General features: G+C 43.9%; 2 protein-coding genes across 6 annotated transcripts in view; one reads left to right on the top strand and one right to left on the bottom strand.

Annotated features, from left to right (window-relative positions):
- Positions 1 to 489: 489 nt before the first annotated feature.
- LOC123990732 lies at positions 490 to 21,931 on the top strand. 2 transcript variants are annotated; one of them, XR_006830706.1, is made up of 9 exons: positions 490 to 833; positions 2,307 to 2,586; positions 3,047 to 3,169; positions 4,116 to 4,373; positions 4,789 to 4,880; positions 6,556 to 6,737; positions 7,897 to 8,066; positions 20,825 to 20,952; positions 21,397 to 21,931. XR_006830706.1 is itself a non-coding variant. In XM_046291552.1 (8 exons), exons 1-8 carry the CDS (start codon positions 576 to 578, stop codon positions 9,691 to 9,693), a joined length of 1,545 nt encoding a protein of 514 aa, XP_046147508.1. In that variant the 5' UTR covers positions 492 to 575; the 3' UTR covers positions 9,694 to 10,114. The 2 variants fall into 2 exon arrangements, 1 of the variants encoding a protein (XP_046147508.1); XM_046291552.1 differs by lacking the exons at positions 20,825 to 20,952; positions 21,397 to 21,931 and adding an exon at positions 9,512 to 10,114 and having other exon boundaries at positions 492 to 833.
- Positions 11,262 to 23,282, bottom strand: part of LOC123990730 (centrosomal protein of 85 kDa-like) — a 100,438-nt gene continuing 88,417 nt past the window's right edge. For all 4 annotated transcript variants that reach the window (XM_046291549.1, XM_046291551.1, XM_046291548.1 and 1 more), the window contains 8 exons: positions 22,925 to 23,122; positions 22,599 to 22,751; positions 21,603 to 21,757; positions 21,346 to 21,463; positions 20,940 to 20,990; positions 18,057 to 18,158; positions 16,116 to 16,299; positions 11,262 to 13,855 (listed from right to left, as the gene is read on the bottom strand). In XM_046291549.1, the coding sequence (XP_046147505.1) occupies positions 13,692 to 13,855; positions 16,116 to 16,299; positions 18,057 to 18,158; positions 20,940 to 20,990; positions 21,346 to 21,463; positions 21,603 to 21,757; positions 22,599 to 22,751; positions 22,925 to 23,122 (1,125 nt within the window). In that variant the 3' untranslated portion in view covers positions 11,262 to 13,691. The remainder of the gene's footprint in view (positions 13,856 to 16,115; positions 16,300 to 18,056; positions 18,159 to 20,939; positions 20,991 to 21,345; positions 21,464 to 21,602; positions 21,758 to 22,598; positions 22,752 to 22,924; positions 23,123 to 23,282) is intronic.

The following is a 23,282-nucleotide window of genomic DNA, read 5'->3' as shown; positions in this document are numbered from 1 at the left end:
CTCGGCTGAAACACCTGCTTTTTGGAGCTGCCTTATTCAAAAAAGCAAAAACGAGGCCATATTTGTTTGCAGCTTTATGAACTCAATTATTTATGAATGCACACATTCATGCCAAAATAACATGCAAAACATGCGACATCCTCTTGTTTTCTGCTAAAAATGTGGGGCTCAAAACAGGTCACCACTGGGAAGGAGTTAAATTACCATTTGATATTAGCATTTTCTAAATGGATTGGCTGTGGTAATGTATTAACTGTAAAATCCTGATGATCACCACGCAATTAGATGGAAAGTCCAATTTACCTAATGGTATGGTAGGCTACCTATATACATAATTGAATGGTACAACCTGAATAGGTGCGCTTGATTTAGAACGCACAGGGTTAGTTTGCCCTTTGGAAAAGCCTATTCATCATTTGGTAGCTCACTAGGCGAACCCCACTTACTCGGCGCGCCAGGCAAGCTCGTGCCCAGGTATTAAACTGCCTGGCGATTTCCCGTTTGACTGCAACAATGGTACGTTCCTAAACCTTTAAATTCCTCTCAAGCATGGCCGACTTTGGCAGGTGGCAAATATGGCACTCCGTGAGGATAGTTGGGAGGATGAGTTGCAGGGACAGTTCTCGCCTTTATCCGCTACTTCATTCGAGGTCAAAGAAGAAAGTGAGGACACACATGGAAGCTCCAACACGGGGATACTAGACTTAAGTGACGAAGTCTTTATTCTCATCCTACGACGGCTGGATCCCACGTCTCTCTTGAGAGTTGGAAGCACCTGCCGAACCCTGTTTCGAGTTTGTTCCTGCAACTCACTGTGGACAAAACACTTCCAGGTAATGTAAATTTAATTAGACTTTAGTATTTTCTTTTATGTAGGCCTGAATTTTGCTGATCCTCTTTTGAATGAAGTTGGTAGGCTATGCATTGCCTCAACTACAGACTTACACAAGGTAATGTAATTTAACCAACATTTGTATATATTACTAGTAGTTAAAGGATAGGTACTACTATGGTGTAGTACATAGATTAACTTTAGCGATACTGCCTTTGCCCTCGATTCGCAGAAAGAGTCAATGTCTGTCCACTTGCAGTGGATCTGTTTTGAATGTGGAAAATGCCCCGTACATTTCTTTTCTCCATTAAATAATCTAAAAATGAATGTATGTTGCGATGTTTATTTCAAGTCTTCTCTCATTGAAAGAGACTGAGTGTCTAGCCCAATATCGGACTAAAGGCCTTAACGTTACTCCTTATTGTCCAAGGTCCTTACATATTCCGTTTAACGGCGAATTGGCTCGAAGCCAATACAAATAAGTGAATCGATCATCTCTGTACAGTTTTAATAACATACATCCTTTCTACTTTTCGATCACATTAAAATAATTTCACAATTTAAGTTGCAGCGGACAGGAGCTTTCAGTGACAACACGTTTGTGGGGTCGTAGTAATTATCCATCTGCGTCCTTTTGGATAGGCAGATGGCTAATTAGCACAGGTAGTCTGTTTTCTGTGAACAAGTGCTGTAACATGAAAATATGACCGCGTGGGAACCCTAACCCTGTGAAGGTGCGTCAGTTGAACCGTTTTGGGAATAGTAATTATCTCTGATGAAATAAGGTTATGTTTTCAAAACCTTACTGCATGCAATGTCTGTCAATGTTCAGTCCCAGCGTCAGGGGTCTTTAAGCTGCAATTTGTTACTTTTTGGGTGACTGACCAAATTCACAAATGTTAAAGCTCAGTCTTATTAAGTATAAGAAGTGGTAGATCTGTTCTGTGCTACTTCTATGCTTTCCATTACATTGAGTTTGGCTTAGTTCTGGGTAGAGAAATATTTCACAGTGGTTTAGTGGAGAGTCATTGGACCATCTTACTTGTTTTGTCGCAAACATTAGTTTCAGCAGCCAGGAAATGGCAGTGTGAATTTTGCATAGTGCATCTTTAACAAATCCCCTGTACAGAAGACTCCATTGTCCAATGACTTATGTTTAATGTAATGGAACTGAGCCATGATCAAGGACTAGTGGGTGTCCACCCTGATGTGCTGCATGTCACGAGACGATTTACACGTTTCTGGATTACTTCCCGCAAAATATTGTTTGCATTTTCTCAATGCGACATGGATATTTAGACTCCTGTTTCTGTGAATTGAGAATAAGGACTGTGTTGCTAAGGCTAGTCAAATTCTGTGCTACAACAGTAAGAGTTCTGTAAATGGATACCAAGTCTTTGTTAGACCAGATATGATTCAACCAATCTGTAGCCAGCCTAGCACGTTCACTAGGCTTTTTCTTCTCTCTACGCAGACCTCATTTGGAGTTCCGTTTGCCACCGCCACCTGCTCCATCTCTGCCAAGAGTGCCTTCCGTTTGGTCTTCATGTGGCGAACTCTCTTTAGAAACCTGCATTGTAACCGGTCTCTCCAGGAGAAGCTCTTTGCAGAGATCCCATTCCCGCCACACAAGTACTGGGTCCAATGGCTGGTTCTGGAAGAGACTGTTCCTCTGCCCTCCGTGAGACTGCCTTGCACTGACATAGAGAGCTTATGGGGAATTGAGAAGGAAGTGTTGGAAGGTAAAGTACAAGGTAAGTTAATTTATTTTAGGAAGCTGTAAAACCGTATTCATATTAGCAGTTTGGCTCCTAGGAATTGCCACCCCTTGTCTTGATATTAAAATTGCCCCCCAGACCATCAGGCTTCTGAAAAGCTGCCACTAGTTAGCTACCTGCTCCCTTGTCCCCCTTCCTGCACCACACCAATGGTAATTTAACACGTTGCAGATGAATATATGTATATTTGTGTTCCCTGTGACCTGCATTGTTGGAGCTCGGTGCTTAGGCTCTTCACTGTAGCCTGCATGTACATCTGCAACCCTGCACATGTGACTAAACTCCCTGAATTTAAATAAAGTTTGTCAGGTAGTGGAGGAATGTTGGTCGCGTTAATATTGCAACAGTGTTTTGTTATGCACACATGACTGTAAGTCGCTTTGGATAAAAGCGTCTGCTAAATGGCATATATTATTATATTATTGTTCTTTGGCAGAGAAAGATGAGGATGAGGGCAGAATGCTGAAGTTCGAATGGAAGGAGCTGTATGCCTTGGCCCTTGAGCACCATGGAAGCATTGCCAAGGTTTTCCAGCATGTCCTCAACCAACAGAGCAATGGTAGGTTGTATTGACCATACCACTTTTAGCTTTTCATTAGTGCTCTTTGTTCAGTCAATACTCTGTTAATTTGCTAAAGGTGGGTTGTTGCTTGAATAATTAAGATGTGTCTGCTTTCTACAACCAGCTATGAATTGCAATCTCTTTACGGTGACTGCAATGGGACTCAAAGGTGGTTCTGTCCTTTATTGCCAGCTATGAGCCTGCTGCCATATTGTTATTCAGATTGACTTTTTGGCAGTGCAGACAAAGGCTCCCTATTGTTGTGCTGTATCTATGGCCAACTTACTTGTGAATTCTGGCCAGAAATATGGCTGTTCCCAATGGGTAAAGAGAATGTTCTGTTATTTTTTTTTTAGAAGTTGACACCACACCTATAAGCAATGACTTTATTTCATCTTCAAAACACAGCTCTGATCTTACTCATCATACCCAATCTCTTGAATGTTGTACTGGGAAGCACGAAATTGCCATTTTACTCAAATACCTTTTTGAGCCATATCCCCCTTGCTGGGTTTTAGTTTATGATGGAAGACATCAAGGTAAAAAGTGTGTTTTTGCTCTGCTGAGCTGCTTCAAAGTGGTTCAGCTGATATGGGGAGCAGAAACTAGATGCATGGTTTCAGTCTGAGCTGTCTCCCTCTGGATTATAAATAATTTTCTACTCTCTGGACTGAAGCCCTGCACTTCCTTCGTATGCCTTCTTAAACTAACAGCCTAAGCCTATAGGTAGAGCAGCTAATGGCCTTCAGGCCTCCCTTGTATCTTATGATACAAAAGTACTTACAATCTAAGTGGCAGACGGGCATTGATCGATAAATTAGTCATGTTTTTGGGCTCAGCTGGCTTTAGATGTATTGGAACATAAATGCAACTTTACCCCTTGACGCAGTGCATCCACTTGAGCTAAAGGTTTCTACCCTGATGTGGACTTCTACCCTACCAGACCACTGTGAGCTGGAGGCCATGTTCAGTCAGTACAGCCAGTGTCGGTTCCAGTGGCTCTTCACCTACTGGTTGTTCCGCCAGCCAGTGCCCTTCGACAGGCAGCTCAGGGCCATCTACCTGCAGTGGCAGAAGCACAGCAAGAGGAAGGTGGTGTCCTGGGGAGGCACGTTGTGTGACATCAGGTACCTGGCCTCATTGCATCACATCACTTCCGACTACTGGCGGGGCAAGCTGGCCCACGGTGACGAGACTGTGGGTAAGTAGCGCTTTCAGATATTGCTCCTCGCCCCACTTTTAATTCTGCTTTGTGTTGATGTTATGCACATTCATGGCACGCACTCTTATTTGGAGTGGATGAAATCTTTAGTTCTGGATTTGTTTTAGAACAGTGCCCGCTCGGGTCATAACCATAATGACTGAAGTGTATTTATATTCATTTTCTATGCCTCAAGAACATCATACCATCTTGATTTCTAACTAACGGTGTAATTTCTTTAAATGATTAATTGGACCGGTGAGTATAGGTCAATGAATAAGCCTCTCCATGCAATGTTACCCTGTGGTGCTCTGTACTGACACGTCTTGTACAAGGCCTCCTGTGATCAAATGGCTCAGCATGGAGCTCTCAGGGCTGCTGGCTTTAGTCAAGTATCTATTCTCCCTCCTCCCAGGAATTCAGACGGTGGAAAACTATTTCTCCATGTGCAAATCCCTGGTGGCCTGGATTTTAGGGCGTGACTGGGGCAGATTGAAAAGCAAAAAGGTATGGTGAAGGACTTTCTATTCTGCCCGTGAATAACTTGGTGTCAGGGAAAGTGAGTAGTGTACCCACTGAAGTGTTTTTGCCCACACTGATTTTAGCACCATGCTGAAAAAATGAGATGCCTTCAGATTGCTTCTATACAAATGACATTTTGGCATCTATTCAGTAGTCGTTAGTATTCCATCAGTGTGCATCTCCAGAGCATTAGCTCTGTGCTGGTGGTTTCACAAGTCACAGATTGAACGGGCAGCAGGAAGCTTGCAGTCTTATGTAATGGGCTGCTAAATGTATTAGCATCAGTGATGTCCTGCTCAATTACACTTCATGTGTGACTCCAACTAAGCTGCTACAATGCACTCCATAGCAATAGTCAAGGACTGTGTTACCAAGAGAATTGGTAACATCAGATTGGCACATAAACTGCTTATGTAACCAATTATGACAGATTATTTTCTCATCTGGTTTAACCTATAGAAATGGAAAAGCACCTGTGACATGTTGCCATGAGCAGCACCTCAGATTGAGATGAGCGTGATGCAAAACTGTCACACAGTATCTGCTCATGTGCACAGATTCTCTTCACTGTTACAGGATGGTAGCCAAGGGAAGTTGAGCCCCACGCTTCAATGCTTTTAGTAGTGAAAATTGACACTGCTGTCTACCTTCTGTCTGTCATATTACAGAGTCTACTGTAATTTATGTATGACCGTTGCCTAAATGACATATTATCCTTTCAAAACTGGTTTCAACTCCCCTGGTCCATAATCCCTTCATGATGTGATCACTTATTAGCCTGTTGTATTGAATTGTTGCCTGCTTAGTGTTTGTTGAAACTTTAGTGTTTCTATGAAAAGTTTGACTTTTCTCTTGAAAAATAGATCTCTGAGACTAACCTTGTAAAATAAAGGGGATATGTGGACAACTCTTCAAATTATAGTATTTGGCTATTTCAGTCACACCTGTTGCTGACCGGTGTATAACATTTAGCACAATCTCCATAGACAAACTTTGGCAGTAGACTGGCCATACTCAAGAGCTCAGTGATTTTCAATGTGGCACTGTCATAGGAGTAGCGTACAGCTCACCGCCATAAGACTCTGGAGTGATGACTCTCTCTCCCCCATCGGAGTGTGATGGACTAATCTGGGTTTAGCGGATGCCAGGGGAACGCTACCTGCCCCAATGCATAGTGCCAATTAACATTTAGTAGAATAATGGTATGGGGCTGTTTTTTATGGTTTGAGCTAGGCCCCTTAGTTCCAGTGAAGGGAAACTAACTCTACAGCATACAATGACTTTATAGATGATTCTGTGCTTCTGCACAGAGCCCTGACCTCAACTGAATCGAACACCTTTGGGATGAATTGAAATGCTGACTACGAGCCAGGCCTATTCGCCCGACCTCACTAATGCTCTTGTGGCTGAATGGAAGCAATCCCTGCAGCAATGTTCCAACGTCTAGTGGAAAGTCTTCCCAGAAGAGTGGAGGCTGTTATAGCAGCAAAGGGGGCACCAATTCCATATTAATGCCCATGATTTTGGAATGAGATGTTTAAGTTTGTCCACAAACATTCAGTTTGCTCATGTGTTTTTGTATTTCAGCTTCTGGCTGAAATAAAACTTAAGAGCAGCCAACACTACATGCTAAGTGTTACTATGTGTTGCCTGAGTGCAGGTGTACGAGGACACGCTGGAGGGTGTGTACCTGCTGCTGAGGAGGGAGATGCAGGAGACCCTGGTGGAGCACGAGAGGTTCTGGCAGGTGGCCAAGGTCCAGATGACCCGAGTGTGCACCCTGGAGGAGACTGCTGGAAACTATGTCAACTGGAAGATGACTGAAACACTGCCCTACTACAAGTATGTGTCTTCTGAAGTTTGGGCTGCATAATCGGGATTTCAGATTCTTGTGGGAATATGGGATTACTGTTTGGGGTTGGAAGAAAATTGTTAACTAGAAAAGCCTCTTGACCTCTTCGCAGTCACTGCTTGACTTCAATAACCTTCCCAATTTTAAGACTCATTGTGTTTGGCTGATTCTGGGCTACCTAATGTGAATTTGGCCTGTGAGGTTGTGATTAGCTAGAAAGCGATTCTACTCTATTAAAAGTGAGTGACTACTTGAGGGTTGTGCTGCTGGTATGCTCTTTGACAGGGCTTTGAAGCCGGGGGGGAAAGCAGTGAGTATTGGGGCACTGCTGTTAGCTTCAAACGCAGTGCCTGCAGCGCAGCACCCAGCGCTATCCACTGTCAGTCGATCTGTTTGAACTTGAAGACCACTCATCCCCTCGACCTATACAGTGAAGTTCATCAGAAGCACTGAAACCCAGAGCTAGAGTCTTTTACCCCAGAGATGAATGACATTTTTCCAAATGGTGTTTTTCCCCTGCCTTAAGGGATGAGGAGCTGAAAAAGCCCTGACTGGCTGCAGGACAATTTAATGACTGCTTGAGAATAAAAAGCCTTTCACAATGGTATCAAAGTAATATTTAAAATGCCCTTAGTATTCAGAGCCTGGCTGGGTGAGTCATTTAATATTCTGATAATCTGCTCCCAAATTTAATGCTTTGGAGAGAATGGGTTGTTAGCATAACTTGCGTTCTCTGAAAGTTACTTTGGCCACAGCACTTTTCTCTGAAAGTAGACGTCCCTAGTGATTTGGGTGTTGAATATAATGAACAGTTCATTGTTCTAAGATGAGAAATTGCCTTCATAGCACTTCACTGTTTTCTTGCACATGCTATTTTCCAGCCTCTGTGGTTTGATCATGTAAAATGTGTCCCTGCTTCTAAAAGAATGCTGCTCAAAGAAACTGAATACTCTTTCCTTGTTACTTTTAGGGGTCTCAATTCAGGGCCACCCACCTATTAGTATCTGCCTTCTGTCTCACTTCATCTTGTTTAATTTCTATCAGGAACATTAGGAGTTCCATGCGTTCTGTCATTGATTAATATGAATAGAATTTTAGCGAGATGCCCATTGGAAATGACTGAAGTGTTGAACTCTGGCCATCCCTCAGGCTGTACATGGTGTCAGGCAACATGGTTTACCTAGACCACGTGCAGGGCTTCCTCCACAGGAAGAGGCTGGTCCATGACTGGTTCTTCATGAAGGAGAACACCTGGGTCAGACAGCTGCTGCCTGGGGACCTCTACCCTCTGCTGGAGTTTGACACTAAGATCTCCCAAGGTATAGTAGAACCTCTATTCCCCTGTATATATCCATCCGATCAGCCACAAGGTTGTGTTCTCCAGTATACACTGAGTGTACAAAACATTAGGAACACCTTACTAATATTGAGCTGCACCCCCTTTTGCCAAAAGCGTTCCACAGGAATGCTAACCCACGTTGACTCGATGCTTCCTACAGTTTTTTTGTCAAGTTGTCTGGATGTCGTTTGGGTGGTGGACCAGTCTTGATACACAGGAAACTGAGTGGCAAACCCCCCCCCCCCCATTGCATTTGCATTTTGAGTTACAGTTCATATGAAATCAGTCAATAGAAATCAATAAATTGGGGCCTAATCTATGGCTTTCACATGACTGGGCAGTGGAGCAGCCATGGATGCACCTGGGGGGGCATAGGCCCACCTAATCAGAACAAGTTATTTTACAACAAAAGGGCTTTAGACATAAATAATCAGTTCCTTGATATGTCAACTGTCAGGTGGCTGTATTATCTTGGCAAATGCTCACTAACAGGCATTTTAAACGATTTGTGCACAATTTGAGAAATAAGCATTTTGTGTATTGAATGTCATGTGTTGCTGCTATGTTGTCTTAGGTCTCTTGTGTAGTATTGTGATTTGTCTATTTTTAATCCCTGTCCCCGTAGGAGGACTTTTGCCTTTGGTAGGCTGCCATTGTAAATACGAATTTGTTCTTAACTGATTTGCCTAGTTGAAACATGTGACCAACATTTTATTTAGTTCAGTATAGTTTAACTTGTAGCGTTGAGGCAGGTTTTCAACCTTGAAGGACTCCTTTCTTTCTGCATTACAGAAGTTCAGGTTTACAGCCTCATTGCCTTTCAATTTCAGCGTTCCTGCTTTGGACCACATTCATGTTAAACACTGCATGTCAGCTCAATCTGTAACGCTTTAGACTGAATAGAGCTGCACATGACGATATTGTTCGTAATCAGTATTTGATAGTGACCAAACAAATGTTCTTGGTTGGCATGCATTTCTCCTGTACATCGGGAAATCCCCCTCCATGCATTCAGGGTAGGAGGTATTGACTGCAAATGGTTTGACATTTAACCTGGGCTGTGCTACAGCCATCCATCACTGGCCCTGGCCATGACATGTTGTCAAAACACTGTAAAAAGCCTTCATTAGGATTTAGTACCTGTGCCTGCCAACAGCTACGTGACCCATTGGCCTGATCATAGATTGACACACCCAAAGGGGCCATTTGTCTTGTTTACAAGCTTCAAATAATGGCTTTGCAGGTCTGTTCCTTATGCTGCACCTGTAGTTCTTCAAATACACACAGCAGCTAACCTTTGTTTTTATACTACCGGTACTCACTGTATTAGTGTTCCTAGGAGGGTTTCCTGTTGTGGATGGCTGCACAAATGCTTTCATGCTTACTGACTGCAGGGTTATTGTCTGATACGGTGTCTCTTTACAGACAGCCTGCATGGAAACTCCATGCCAGCCCAGCTGAGCAGGGTGATGTGGCTGTACCTCCACTCTGGACAGACACTATTCCTGGAGGCAGTGAAAGGCCTGGTGCTGCAGTGTGCTCAGGCCAGTCTGGGGGACTTCTGCAGCCTCTCCCCTGGTGTCGCTATTCAGCCCCATGTCAGCTAGCTGGCTAACGCAGATTGACCACTCCGTTTTAGAGCCTCTACGAGATGTACAGTACCACGTTGTTCTTTACTGGATCCAGTGTCCAGTGCTTTTATCACTTTTTACTGTATTTTATCACCACTCAGATTTTAGCTGGCGAGCTGGAATTAATCTAGATTTTAAATGAATTTTTAAACTTGAATCTTTATCAATAGTTAATGAAATGTAGGCTATTGATTTACATTGTAGATGCCTTGTTTGCTGTCATGTAATTACTCTACAGCCAACATTTGGGACAAGCCATTGAAGTGATGACATTGCTCAATCATTCTCAAATGGTAAATGTATTATTCAAAGCCTAACAATTCATGGCCAATTAACAGGCTAGAAACTTAACGGTGCTGGGTTGCTGTATAATGAATAAACAACTCTGACAAACTTACTTCTGATTTGTCGATTCTAAGTACTGAAAATACTGAATGAACACTTATTTTAACTAAATATAATACATCAATAAAATCAATTTAGTCTCAAATAATTTAACATGTTCAATTTGGTTTAAATAATGCAAAAACTAAGTGTTGGAGAAGAAAGTAAAATATGTGCCATGTAAGAGCTAACATTTAAGTTCCTTGCTCAGAACATGAGAACATATGAAAGTTGGTGGTTCCTTTTAACATGAGTCTTCAATATTTCCAGGTAAGGTTTTAGGTTGTAGTTAATATAGGACTAATTCTCGCTCTACCATTTTGTATTTCATATACCTCTGACTATTGGATGTTCTTATAGTATCGCCAGCCTAATCTCGGGAGTTAATAGGCTTGAGGTCATAAACAGCACAATGCTTGAAGAGCTGCTGGTAACTGCAGTAAAGGGCTGTTTGAACGAATGCTTGCGAGCCTGCTGCTTACCACCGCTCAGACTGCTCTTATCAATTCTTAATTATAATAACACAGAAATACAAGCCTTTGGTCATTAATATGGTTATAACGTTTTATTCTTTCAGTGAGATGCAGAACCGTTCCGTATTTTATCTAACGGGTGGCATCCCTAAGTCTAAATATTGCTGTTACTTTGCACAACCTTCAATGTTATGTCATAATGTACAATTCTGCCAAATTAATTACGGTCTTTGTTAGGAAGAAATGGTCTTCACACAGTTCGTCACGAGCCAGGCGGCCCGAACTGCTGCATATACCCTGACTCTGCTTGCACAGATCGCAAGAGAAGTGACAATTTCCCGAGTTAAAAGAAATTAATGTTAAATCACCTGTTTGGCAGCGTAGGCTGTGATTCAATGATAAATTAACAGGCACCGCATAGCTTATATGCAACGCAGGATAAACTAATATCATCAACCATGTGTAGTTAACTAGTGATTATGTCGAGGTTTGTTTTGATGTTTAATGCTAGCAACTTACCGTGGCTCCTTGCTGCACTCACGTAACAGGTAATCAGCCTGCCACGCAGTCCTAATTGGTGTCCAAATATGTTGATTACAGATTTGTTATGATTAATCGGCTATAACTATATTAATTGGTCGACCTCTAGTGTGTAATAGCAGAGCTTGGCCTAGAGAACACTTAAACTGTCGTAGAAAAATATTTTATTTGCAGTCTGTACAAATGACAATCAAGCCTTAAATGGAAAAATACTTTTAAGAACATATATAAATTAACTTTTTGGCATTCATAAAATCTAGCTGCAAGACCAAGTGTAACAAACAGACATTCCTATGTACAGGAAAGCCAACCAGTGGCTCCTAGTCCAGTGCAGACAGCCATGACAACCACACCTGTTTCCCTCTACATGAGCACTATACTCCCACAGACCTACACCTCACAATGGATGCTGTGCATCAGAGTACATTCTTCAGGTTTCACAAGAGCCTGCTATGGCCTTAATTTACCTGAGTGACTATTTATTTTGTGGCTATGGCTTAGCATAATTGTGAGGGGTAGCCTCTTATTTACAAGATGCAGAATAGTTTTCTCCAGACCCTGTCAATGGGGCGAAACAGGAGCTTATCTGCTGCATAGATTAAAAGGCACAGAAGAACAATAACATTTCAGATCTGCTCCTGAATGGGAGGTGTTAGCTGGTGCATGTGACATTGCATATTAGTTTCCATGTAAGGCTTAGGACTAGATTCAATCTATATTGCTGAACTGTGCAATTTTTAAAGGCAAGTTTCTCAGACAATCATGGTCAAAGTGGCATGTCGGCCCAATCGGAAATGACCTTTCAATGCCGCTCTTCAGTGGTATGGTTTGAATTTAGGCCAGAGTCTACCTTTGTTCTTTATCGTAACCTGCCAAAACATTTTACATAGCCAATTTTTCCTTTCTAAGATTGGTAATACAATAGTTTAATAGAATACTCTACAACCTACATTAGTCTAAATTGAGACATGCAAAATATACTTGGCTCTAAACTGTACCCTTTTTTTAAACCTTGTCACCAGGATAAATTACTATCTGTAAAAATGTATAACACTTTATAGCAGGTTTTGTTTTGCACCAGCTGATTCAAATCAAGCTTGATCATTTGAATCAGCTGTGTCGCATTAGGTGAAAACAAACCGGGGGTCCCAAGGACAGTTTGAAACCCTGCCTTATAGCAAACAGTAATGTGTTGGTTGTCATGACTGGCTCGCTAAAGTTCACATTCCAAATAGTTTGAGATGAAGCAAGAGTGTTCCTGTGACATAGTGGGAACAGCAATCAAAGTAAAACAGAATGTGAACCAACGATTACTCCATGGATACATTAATCTAGAGACCCCTCTGTGGTTGAGGTTGGAGGAATATTCCTCAGTCAACTCTGTGGAACTGGTGCCTATATTGACAATGGATTAATACAAATGAGTCAAGTCCCAGTAGGTAATATGGGCCTATACTGTAGAAGTGCTGCTGTGGTGGTTTTGCATTAGTTTTAGTCTCAATCAAATGGTGTCTATGGCTGTTTACACAAGCAGCCTGATTTTTGTTTTTATTTCAATAATGGATCTTTTGACTAATCAGCTCACCAATTAGTGGAAAAATGATCGGAATTGTGCTGCCTATTTAAATAATGGGGCAGTATTAAGCCCTGGTCTTACTAGTCAATCTGAACTTGTAAAAACAATTCCTGAATTTAATTGTTAGAAAAACACCTGAATATTACCTGATGCTATTATGTTCAACACAACAGCAAATGATATGAAAGGGGTTATTGCCATGCTTTTTCATTAAAATATCTATCCAAATAACCCGTTTGGGGTGATTCACATCACTGAAATCTTCTATTGAAAACCATTCATATCCCAAATAGCGAAGTACTTGCACACAGACACACCCATAACGAACCGGAAATGGTGAAAAGGAACAGAAGCAGCCTCTTGGTTGGCCAGTTTGTGTGGCATGTTGTGGAGCCTAGTGCCAATAGGCAGTCTCTACTATGGGCAGCTGCTGAGAGTTCGGGGAGTTTGTCTTTGGATAACACACGGGGCGATGTGAGAGGAGCACTATGGGTTGCCATTGGAGACAACTTAGGAAGAGGACAGCAGATTCGTGGAGAAGCTGTCACACCCAGAGGCACTTGACAGAGCAGCAGTGAGTCAGTTTCCTACTGGTGAGGTTGTGTGGGAGGGGCCAAACACTTATACTCCCTTCTGTGAGGGCAGGGCCTCCAGGTATAAGTCTCTGTGCATGAAGCAATGTACATGATCATGCAGGAATTCATTCTATTACACAGGAAGCGCAATTGACATTTGAGAAATCAAAACATCCTATTTTAAGACTTCCTTGTAAACTTGATTCACAGCTTGATCCTACATTCAGAAAGCTAGATACCTCCATCACGTAAAACTGGATAGAAATAAAATGCAGCGTTGACAGTACCTAGTTTCTTATTCCATTTTTAACACTTCTTCCTGGTTTTCCTCCAGGATTTGTTCCTACCCTCACTGGCTGTGACACAGAAGCCTTGGTGAGTGGGCACTCTGTCGCTGGGCATCAGTGCTCCCTCATTGCGGGTGTGTCATTGCGTCACACAGTTTTCGCCCATGTCCTGTGCGTAGCGGTCAGAGATGGCGGTGCGCAGGTCCTCAATGTCCTTCCTAAGCTGGCCTACCTCCAGCAGCTTGGCCCGCAAGCTGTCCTCCACCAGAGAGTTGTCCTTCTCCTCCCCTGACATGCTCATCGCTATGGGGGTCAAAGGGAGAGAAATACACCGTCAATCTGATGGGGCTTTAGCTCAAATCTACCATGGCAAGACTTCGAATTCTGTCAATGAGCATCGTGTGAAATATGCTAGGTTTTGAGACAAGTTTTTTTTTTCATGCTGTGCGACAGGTCCTGTGTGTGTGTGTGTGTGGGGGGGGGGGGGGGGGGGACCGCTCTTATCTAGTTCAGAGTGAAAGTGTACAGTCGCCAACAGTTGAATTACACATTCATTTTCAAAGTCTGCTGCCTCGGTGTCTAACATCTGACAGAAATATCTAAGGAATACTGAAGTACAATTACAAGCATTTCATAAGTGTCAAAGGGTTTTATTGACAATTACAAGAAGTTGATGCACAAAGTCTATATTTGCCGTGTTGACCCTTTTTCAAGACCGTTGCAATCTGCCCTGGCATGCTGTCAATTAACTTCTGAGCCACATCCTGATGGCAGCCCATTCAATCAATGCTTGGATTTTGTGGGTTTTTGTTTGTCCACCTGCCTCTTAAGGATTGACCACAAGTTCTCAATGGGATTAAGGTCTGGAGAGTTTCCTGGCCATGGATCCAAAATATCTATGTTTTGTTCCCCAAGCCACTTAGTTATCACTTTTGCCTTATGGCAATGTGCGCCATCATGCTGGAAAAGGCATTGTTTGTCACTAAACTGTTCCTGGATGGTTGGGAGAAGTTGCTCTTGGAGGATGTGTTGGTACCATTCTTTATTCATGACTGTGTACTTAGGCAAAATTGTGAGTGAGCCCACTCTCTTGGCTGAAAAACAACCCCACACGTGAATGGTCTCGAGATGCTTTACTGTTGGTATGACACAGGACTGACGGTAGCGCTCACCTTGTCTTCTCCGGACAAGCTTTTATCCGGATGCCCCAAACAATCGGAAAGGGGATTCATCAGAGAATTAATTTTCAGCAGTCCAATCCCTGTACCTTTTGCAGAATATCAGTCTGTCCCTGTTTTTCCTGGAGAGAAGTTGCTTCTTTGCTGCCCTTCTTGACACCAGGCCATCCTCAAAGTCTTTGCCTCACTGTGCGTGCAGATGCACTCACACCTGCCTGCTGCCATTCCTGAGCAAGCTCTGCACTGGTGGTGCCCAGATCCCGCAGCTCAATCAACTTTAGGAGACTGAAGGAGACTTGCTGGACTTTCTTGGGTGCCCTGAAGCATTCTTCACAACAATTTAAGTTTTTGATGATTTGATAAATGGTTGATTTAGGTGCAATCTTACTGGCAGCAATATCTTTGCCTGTGAAGCCCTTTTTTGTGCAAAGCAATGATGACGGCACGTGTTTCCTTGCAGGTAACCATGGTTGAGAGGAACAACAATGATTCCAAGCACCACCCTCCTTTTGAAGCTTCCAGTCTGTTATTTGAACTCAATCACCATGACAGAGTGATCTCCAGCATTGTCCTCGTCAACACTCACACCTGTGTTAACGAGAGAATCACTGACATGTCAGCTGGTCCTTTTGTGTTAGGGCTGAAATGCAGTGGAAATGTTTTTGGGGGATTCAGTTCATTTGCATGGCGAAGAGGGACTTTGCAATTCATCCGATCACTCTTCATAACATTCTGGAGTATATGCAACTTGCCATCATACAAACTGAGGCAGCAGACTTTGAAAATGTATATTTGTGTCATTCTCAACTTTTGGCCACGACTGTAAATGTATTCAGAGGAGCTTGTTGTGAGCTGACAGCCTAATTCCCCCTCTGTTTCTTAGGGAAAAGAAGTGCATCCTACTGCCGACTGAGGTGGACAGAAAATGCAGAATAGAATAAGGAAAACAATTTAAGAATAGGTGGGATCAAATTCAAAAGGAGTTCAAGTAATTTGACATCAAAGATGGTTGGGAAGTCTTAACTGGAAGGTAGGTAGTTAGAGAAGTAATGTCTTCCTCAGTGGAATTACTGTTGATGCCCGAAAACTATGAAGTAGCTATTCAGAAGCCTATAACTGAGTAGATAGGCTAGTCCGAGGAGCTAATGTTGGGTTTACATATGGCAGTAGTTCAGTGTGTGTGTGTGTGTGTGCAGGTTGGAGAGGTTCTGTCAGCAATGCGGGTTTTAAAGGCAATGTTTCTGCGTTTGCGGAGACCACATTCACTGTCAAATGCTGCATTGTCGGCTCAATTGGAAATTACCTTTGGAAATGGCGCATTGTCCAAAGCTGCGATCGGATTTGAATCCCAGTTTAAGAGGATTAAACCAGATGTATCTACTTACATTTGATGCCCAGTAGCAGTGCCAGGTTGGGTTCCTTGCCCTGGGCCCTCTGGGTAAGGATACTACAGAGGGCCTTGAGGTCAAGCAGACAAAAGGACATCTCCTTCAGCAGGGGCCCTGTCTCTGGCTCCTGGCCCCCGCAGCCCTGCTGAATCACCACGCCATCCTCCACCTGCCTTTGGTTCTGTTGAAACACACACAGCTTAGAGACCAACACTGGGTTTATTATCAAACAAAACGCTAATGCAGCAGAGCTCAGGAGTGTTCAGTAAAACACAAAATCCCCCAAACATTAAGTCAGATTTTTGCGCCAGTTTAAAGTAGATCAAGTGTTCCTGGACTGAGACATACATTGGCTAAATCCTTTTGTGTTGAAAAGCTTCATTATTATTCTCTGTCGCTGCCAGATTGCATTTATTACTAAATACACAATGTAAAATGCTGGAGGGAGTGAACCACACTCAAATTATTTTGTGTTATAACATGACAGCCATACAATTATTTCTGAACAGAAGTGGATTTGTCCATTAGGGCTTGGAGTGTATATTTCTTTGTACATTAAAACTGAACTTGAGGGAGAACTGCTGCAGAGCTGCCGCTGGCATCTAAAGCTCAGTATGTCTCCCTGTGTGGATCAACACTTCAACACCCTCTCCATGGCTGGGCTTTGAAACACACGAGTTAAAATATACACTTCCAAATGAGTCTCTAAATGTCTCACAGAATACCAAGGAGAAAATTAGAATAATCACCATCATAACTCAATAGATAACAAGGTATCATAGCAACACTAACACTCAGGTGGCTGAAAAGCCAACGTTGCTGCAAAGTCCTTTTCTGGCAGGTTATCCAACTTCCTGCTCTCCCAAAATGGAGGCCATTTCACCTCAGTATCATCTCTATGTAACTAAAGGCACCCACCCATGTGGCTCAGTTGGTAGAGCATGGTGCTTGCAATGCCAGGGTTGTGGCTTCCATTCCCTTTGGGGACAAGTATGAAAATGTATGCACTCACTACTGTAAGTCGCTCTGGATAAGAGCGTCTGCTAAATTACATGAATGTAAAAATGTAACGCTGGGAGTCAAATCTCTCCTCCCCTCTCAATCGCTCTACACGGTGCTGGATGGAACATAGTATGTGTGCAGATAAATACCCAGCCTCCAACATTCATGAGCCACACAGAGCAGTGGAGAGCACGGTCAAATTAAAACCAGTGATCCTAGACAGGGCGCTGTGTAGACGATCTCGTCATATCTCTCTGTCCCTTCAGACACAAGCTTCCTGGGAGTCACAGCAGAGCCAGGCAAGGTCAGCCAACAAGCACTCCCCCATCCCTCTCTCCAAACCAGCGACCTTCCCTTGTGGGAGCCAGGCGGGGGAATCTTCCAGCTGATAATTGCCTTTTGTTGCCCTGTCAGAGGGATAATGTATGGTGCTGGGGTGTCAGCCTTCTGTGTGTGTGTACTCCACCTCTCCTATGTACAGGACACACACATTACCGCCTGCATGAATTCAAACCTTTTATCACCAGGCTCATCCTCACCTTGAGACGGGCGGGAGAGTTGAAAAATGACACCATGAATTCTAATTGGGTCCGTGTGGTAGTGGGGGTGCTGAAGGGGCCATATTGGGTTATTCATGACTCTGCAGCTATGAAAAGATCTGAGGACAAAAAGGGCCTGTAGAGGAACAGAATGGTGGTGAATGGACTTCTCCATCACCAGCTAAACCTGGGACAGAGAACTGTCTGTCAGAGAGAGAGAGCGAGAGAGAGAGAGCGCTACAGTGGATACTAGCTAGCTACACCACTCCAGCCGTTGGAAAATCTGAGAAATAAAAAAAAGGTCTGCTCCCAAGAATAGTCCTACTTTCTGTGGGAGTAGTCCTGTGTAGCCTTCTTTATTTCAACATGTTTGAAAAGGCAGCGTGGGGCTGGTTACCTGAAGGAGGGTGTCAGCGAGTGAAGCCAGGTCCTCGCCCTGCAGCTGTTGCTGGAGCTCTTGGGAGAGACATCGCTCCTTCTGCAGCCTCTGCTCTACTGCCTGCAGCAGAACAATGAGACAGCATCACACACTGTATGATGCTCTGATGACAGTGATGACTCATCGTCATCCCCACCACTGACAGACATAAAGACACACACACAACATGACAACTACTACAACAGCGGCTGATTGAAGCATACTGTTGATCCAAATGAAGTCTAATGTCAGGTAAGGGTGTAACGGTCCATATATTTGTACCGAAACCATTTGGTATCGAAACCTCGATTCGGTCCGCACTGTGAGCCCAAAAATAAAAGCACTAGGCCTATTGATAAAATAATTTGTCTAAAGATAATGATTAAATAATTCCACTCTGAAACCATATAATTGTATGAAATGTATTAGAATCATAAAACTATAATTTGATGTGTGTAGTTTCAGTCAGAATTAGAACAAGGACCTTTTGTTCCTTTTTAGTATGTAAGCAGGGTGCAAGTGGGAAACAAATGATAAGAGGAGCTATCGACAGACGAGCTGGACTACTGTGTTCCTTACATTCTGTCTCCACCCGTGGAGGGGAGATACAGTTAGGCTGGCAGAAAATCATGAAACATGTTGCAGATTAAACAATGTATCATTGTAGTGGAAGAACACAGACTGTCTGAGCAATGCGTAGCTTAAGATTTGAACTTGTTTGTGTGTGTTATAAAGACTGGGTTTGCATTTTTGATGTTGGAACGTTCTCGCGAATAAACACTTTTGATTTTTGTAAATTGGGACTCTTGCCTGTATCATTCAACCAGAATCTTACAAACTCTGGGTTGCAGACTGAGTAGATTAATTGATGTTAATGAACATTGATAACAAAATTCTCATAACACCTCTAGGTTATGCCGACACTGCGTTGTATGAGTAAATCTGAGCTGAATTTCTTTCAAGCTATTCCGTTAAAACAACAAGATCCTATGCGTCCCTTGTAATCAAAATTCAAATCTTAATTGGTGCATTTCAAACGGTCCTTTTGTGGGGCGCAGCCAGGAATGAGTTCTGTACGATGGTGAGTGGTGGGGTCGATGAACGAGTTCTGTACGATGGTGAGTGGTGGGGTGGATGAACTAGTTCTGTACGATGGTGAGTGGTGGGGTCGATGAACTAGTTCTGTACGATGGTGAGTGGTGGGGTGGATGAACTAGTTCTGTACGATGGTGAGTGGTGGGGTCGATGAACTAGTTCTGTACGATGGTGAGTGGAGGGGGTCGATGAACTAGTTCTGTACGATGGTGAGTGGTGGGGTGGATGAACTAGTTCTGTACGATGGTGAGTGGTGGGGTGGATGAACTAGTTCTGTACGATGGTGAGTGGTGGGGTGGATGAACTAGTTCTGTACGATGGTGAGTGGTGGGGTGGATGAACTAGTTCTGTACGATGGTGAGTGGTGGGGTCGATGAACTAGTTCTGTACGATGGTGAGTGGAGGGGGTCGATGAACCTAGTTCTGTACGATGGTGAGTGGTGGGGTGGATGAACTAGTTCTGTACGATGGTGAGTGGTGGGGTGGATGAACTAGTTCTGTACGATGGTGAGTGGTGGGGTGGATGAACTAGTTCTGTACGATGGTGAGTGGTGGGGTGGATGAACTAGTTCTGTACGATGGTGAGTGGAGGGGGTCGATGAACTAGTTCTGTACTATGGTGAGTGGTGGGGTGGATGAACTAGTTCTGTACGATGGTGAGTGGTGGGGTGGATGAACTAGTTCTGTACGATGGTGAGTGGTGGGGTGGATGAACTAGTTCTGTACGATGGTGAGTGGTGGGGTGGATGAACTAGTTCTGTACGATGGTGAGTGGTGGGGTGGATGAACTAGTTCTGTACGATGGTGAGTGGTGGATGAACTAGTTCTGTACGATGGTGAGTGGTGGGGTCGATGAACTAGTTCTGTACGATGGTGAGTGGTGGGGTGGATGAACTAGTTCTGTACGATGGTGAGTGGTGGGGTCGATGAACTAGGAGGATTCTCCATCATCGTTTAAACCTCCAGTTTGGGAACAGTTGGTCTTCCCAGTAGGTTACAATGACGACGGACAGAGAGAGTATGTCTCCACTGCCCAATGAGAATAGTCTATGCAGCTGCCAACACCTCAGACATGTTGATACATTTACCGACATCCCATCAGTATTCCTACCACCGGAGCAAAATGGAAACGCTAAAAAAGAACACAACTTCGGTCTCCCCTCTGCATTCAAGCAGTCCTTGGCAGCTGATTTTGACCAGGCCAAAGACATGACGAGCGATAGGTATGTTTACAGCCGCGGATATGAGCCTACTCTCTGTGGTGAAGAAGAATGGGGGTTTCAGCACCTCGTGAAAGTGCTCGAGCGACGTTAACAACTTTTCCCCCTCGCTCTATAATAGCAAGCTAAAGCTGTCAATGAATTGGTCAACACACCCTGTGTTGCGCTTCATACACATGGATGGACCTCCAGGGCTGCAGAGAGCTACTTAACAGTGACAGCCCATCACATTACCCCGAAGTGTACCGTACTACAGACACGCCCACTTTATGAGAGTCACACAAGTGCACATATTTTTGTCTTTGTAAGAAAACACTATAGCATAGACCTATACAATGTCTGAGCCACGGTTACACGCATATTGCACTTTATTTTAGTGTTGTCGATGAGTAATCGGGCGTTTTCATTTCAGAAAAGTTGTTGTTATTCCAGATGATGACCTCATCAAGTATTATGAATCAGAAATGGAACCGTGACTCCGAAACCGCAACACGTACTGAACTGTGGGGCTTGGTGAACTGTTACGCCCCTAATAGCAGGGTCTTACCGTCAGCTCAAGGGTGAGTTTTTCAATCTGGTTCTTCTGATTGTCTATCAGCTGAAAAAGAGCAGAGGGGCATTGTAAATGTCTGGTAGCAGCCTGGCTCATCTCTCTGAGTGACCCTGTGTGTGTTTGTGTTGAGTGTGTTTGTGTTGTGTGTGTTTGCGTGTTGTGGGGTAGACAAGGAGATACATTAGTTGTCAGTCTTTTAAAAGTTCCAGATATGTCAACAAATGTCAACGCTTGAGAATGTTAAAACCTTCTGCCAGTTGGGAATAACAGTATAGTAGACAAAACAGTTGGGTTGTTGCTGATACACTAGATGAGGCGTTAACCTTAGCGTTAAGTGTGTGTGTGTGTCTTTGTGTGTGTCTGCATGCATCCCTGCGTTTGTATGCATTCTGTGTCTCACCTCGGTGGTGGTGGCTTGCTGCTCCTGTAACCGTGCGTTCTCTACCTCCAGCTCCTTCAGGTCCAGCATGGGGAGCCGGACCCCGTCCTCAAGACACTGCTCCACCTTCTCCTGCAGGCTGGGGGAACCAGGGAGAGACACAGCGTTAGGGCACCGTCTGTCATCAACACAACCCCAACTTACCAGCTCTGACTGTTTTAACACACTGTTGCAACGAGGAGGAGGAGTTGCAGAGGAAGATTGTATTTCCGACACACCTCTGTACAGCAGCCACCAGCTCCTTCTCCCGCTTGCACTGGGTCTCAATCAGGTCCTCCTTCGCCTGCAGAACGGCGCAGCCCTCCTCCAGACTCTTCTCCAGACAAGCCACTGTGTCCTGCAGACCCTGGGCCTTCCCCTGACAGTCCTCCAGCTGATGAACACATATAGGAAAAGAAAATTAGGACTATACACACACTATCTGTGACTATCCCAACCACACCTCAGAGAACACCACAGGAACATGTGTACACAAAGACCAGTAACTAAGACTGACCAGGCCAAAGGAATATCAGTACCCAATACACACAAACCACTAAATAAAGTTGACACTGTTTGGTTCTTATTGACCTCTGGTGGCAAGGTGGTGTATTGCATGATTACCATTAAACAACAATACGTTTGACAATGATTTAATTATCATTACAGTAAAGATAGACAGGGCAAACACAATAGGAGACATATTATCTTAAGGTTGACCGGAGGCTGATAATAGCCACTCTGAACTCCCATCCCACTCTACCACTAATGCAGCCTGAAATGGCTGCTCTAATCAGGTCTAATGAGATTACAGAGCTGTAATGAAGAGACACCCCCGCTCCATTACCAGGTGTTAGCTTAGCACGGAGACGCTAACTAGCAGATACGCTAGCACGGTCTGACTCTCTGGCAACGCTAGAAGGGACAGAAATAAGGAGCTTTCTGACCAGTGACCACAAATCCAATGGACCCCTAACCTTAAACTTTAACCCTCACCAGAACCGTGACTTTAATCTTAAACCTAAAACTAAAGCAAGATTATACAGGCTAGCTCGTGTACTTTCTTTCTCATAATAATACAACAACAAAAAATATTCTAACATGGCCATCAAATAACTAAGAAGCTTAGCAGAGATACTAACAGAGATGTCAGTAGAGATGCGAGCAGAACCCCTGTGGTCAGCCAGCCAGACGGACCCCTTGAGGTGGTCCCGTGGCTGGGGAGACAAAACTACCTGCTGGGCTTGGGTATGGACCTCATCGAGGGAGGGCAGGTCAGCTAGGTACTTCTCCAGGGTCTCTATCCTCTGCTGCTTTTCCTTGTTCTGCTCACTCTCCCTCAGACACTTCTTCTTCAGGCTGCTGATGTAGCGGTCGCGCGTCTTCATCTGAAAGGCAGGAGAAATGGTTGATTACATTCATTGGGGTTAGAATTTTGACTGGGGTTGATACTGGGTGTGGACATGAACTATATTAGAGTTAGGGTTAGGATTAAGGTTGTGGTGAGGCTGGTGTTTGTGGTTGAGGCTAGTGTTAAGGTTGATCTGTGTACTGTGGTCACCTTCTCCTCCAGCTTCTTGATGTCCTCTGTGTATTTCTGGGTAGTCTGTTTGAGGAACTCGTTGAGGTGGATGACCTCCAGCTCTGCAGCGGCCAGCTTATGGCCCAGCGCCCCGTTGTCACAGCACAGAGGACTCACCCTATCTGGGACCTGCAGCTGGGGGTGGGGCTGTGCTACAGGACTGTCATATGGAGACTCCTGGGAAAGAGACAAGGAGAGCAATTAGTTGTCATTCTTTTAAAAAGTTCCAGATATGTCAACGCTTGGAATGTTAAAACCTTCTGCCAGTTGGGAATAACAGTATAGTAGGTAAAACAGTTGGGAATAACAGTATAGTAGGTAAAACAGTTGGGAATAA

The sequence above is a fragment of the Oncorhynchus gorbuscha genome, linkage group LG12, assembly GCF_021184085.1.
Source record: "Oncorhynchus gorbuscha isolate QuinsamMale2020 ecotype Even-year linkage group LG12, OgorEven_v1.0, whole genome shotgun sequence".
Classification (NCBI taxonomy): domain Eukaryota; kingdom Metazoa; phylum Chordata; class Actinopteri; order Salmoniformes; family Salmonidae; genus Oncorhynchus; species Oncorhynchus gorbuscha.
This window is presented reverse-complemented; position numbering and strand designations above follow the sequence as displayed.

What these genes read in the sequence shown, in the direction of transcription:
- LOC123990732 (XM_046291552.1), top strand. Translation starts at nt 576, where the DNA reads ATGGCACTCCGTGAGGATAGTTGGGAGGATGAGTTGCAGGGACAGTTC. An exon ending in CCACGGTGACGAGACTGTGG is followed by an intron (nt 4,374 to 4,788) that starts GTAAGTAGCGCT and finishes CCCTCCTCCCAG; the next exon opens with GAATTCAGACGGTGGAAAAC. An exon ending in GAAACACTGCCCTACTACAA is followed by an intron (nt 6,738 to 7,896) that starts GTATGTGTCTTC and finishes GCCATCCCTCAG; the next exon opens with GCTGTACATGGTGTCAGGCA.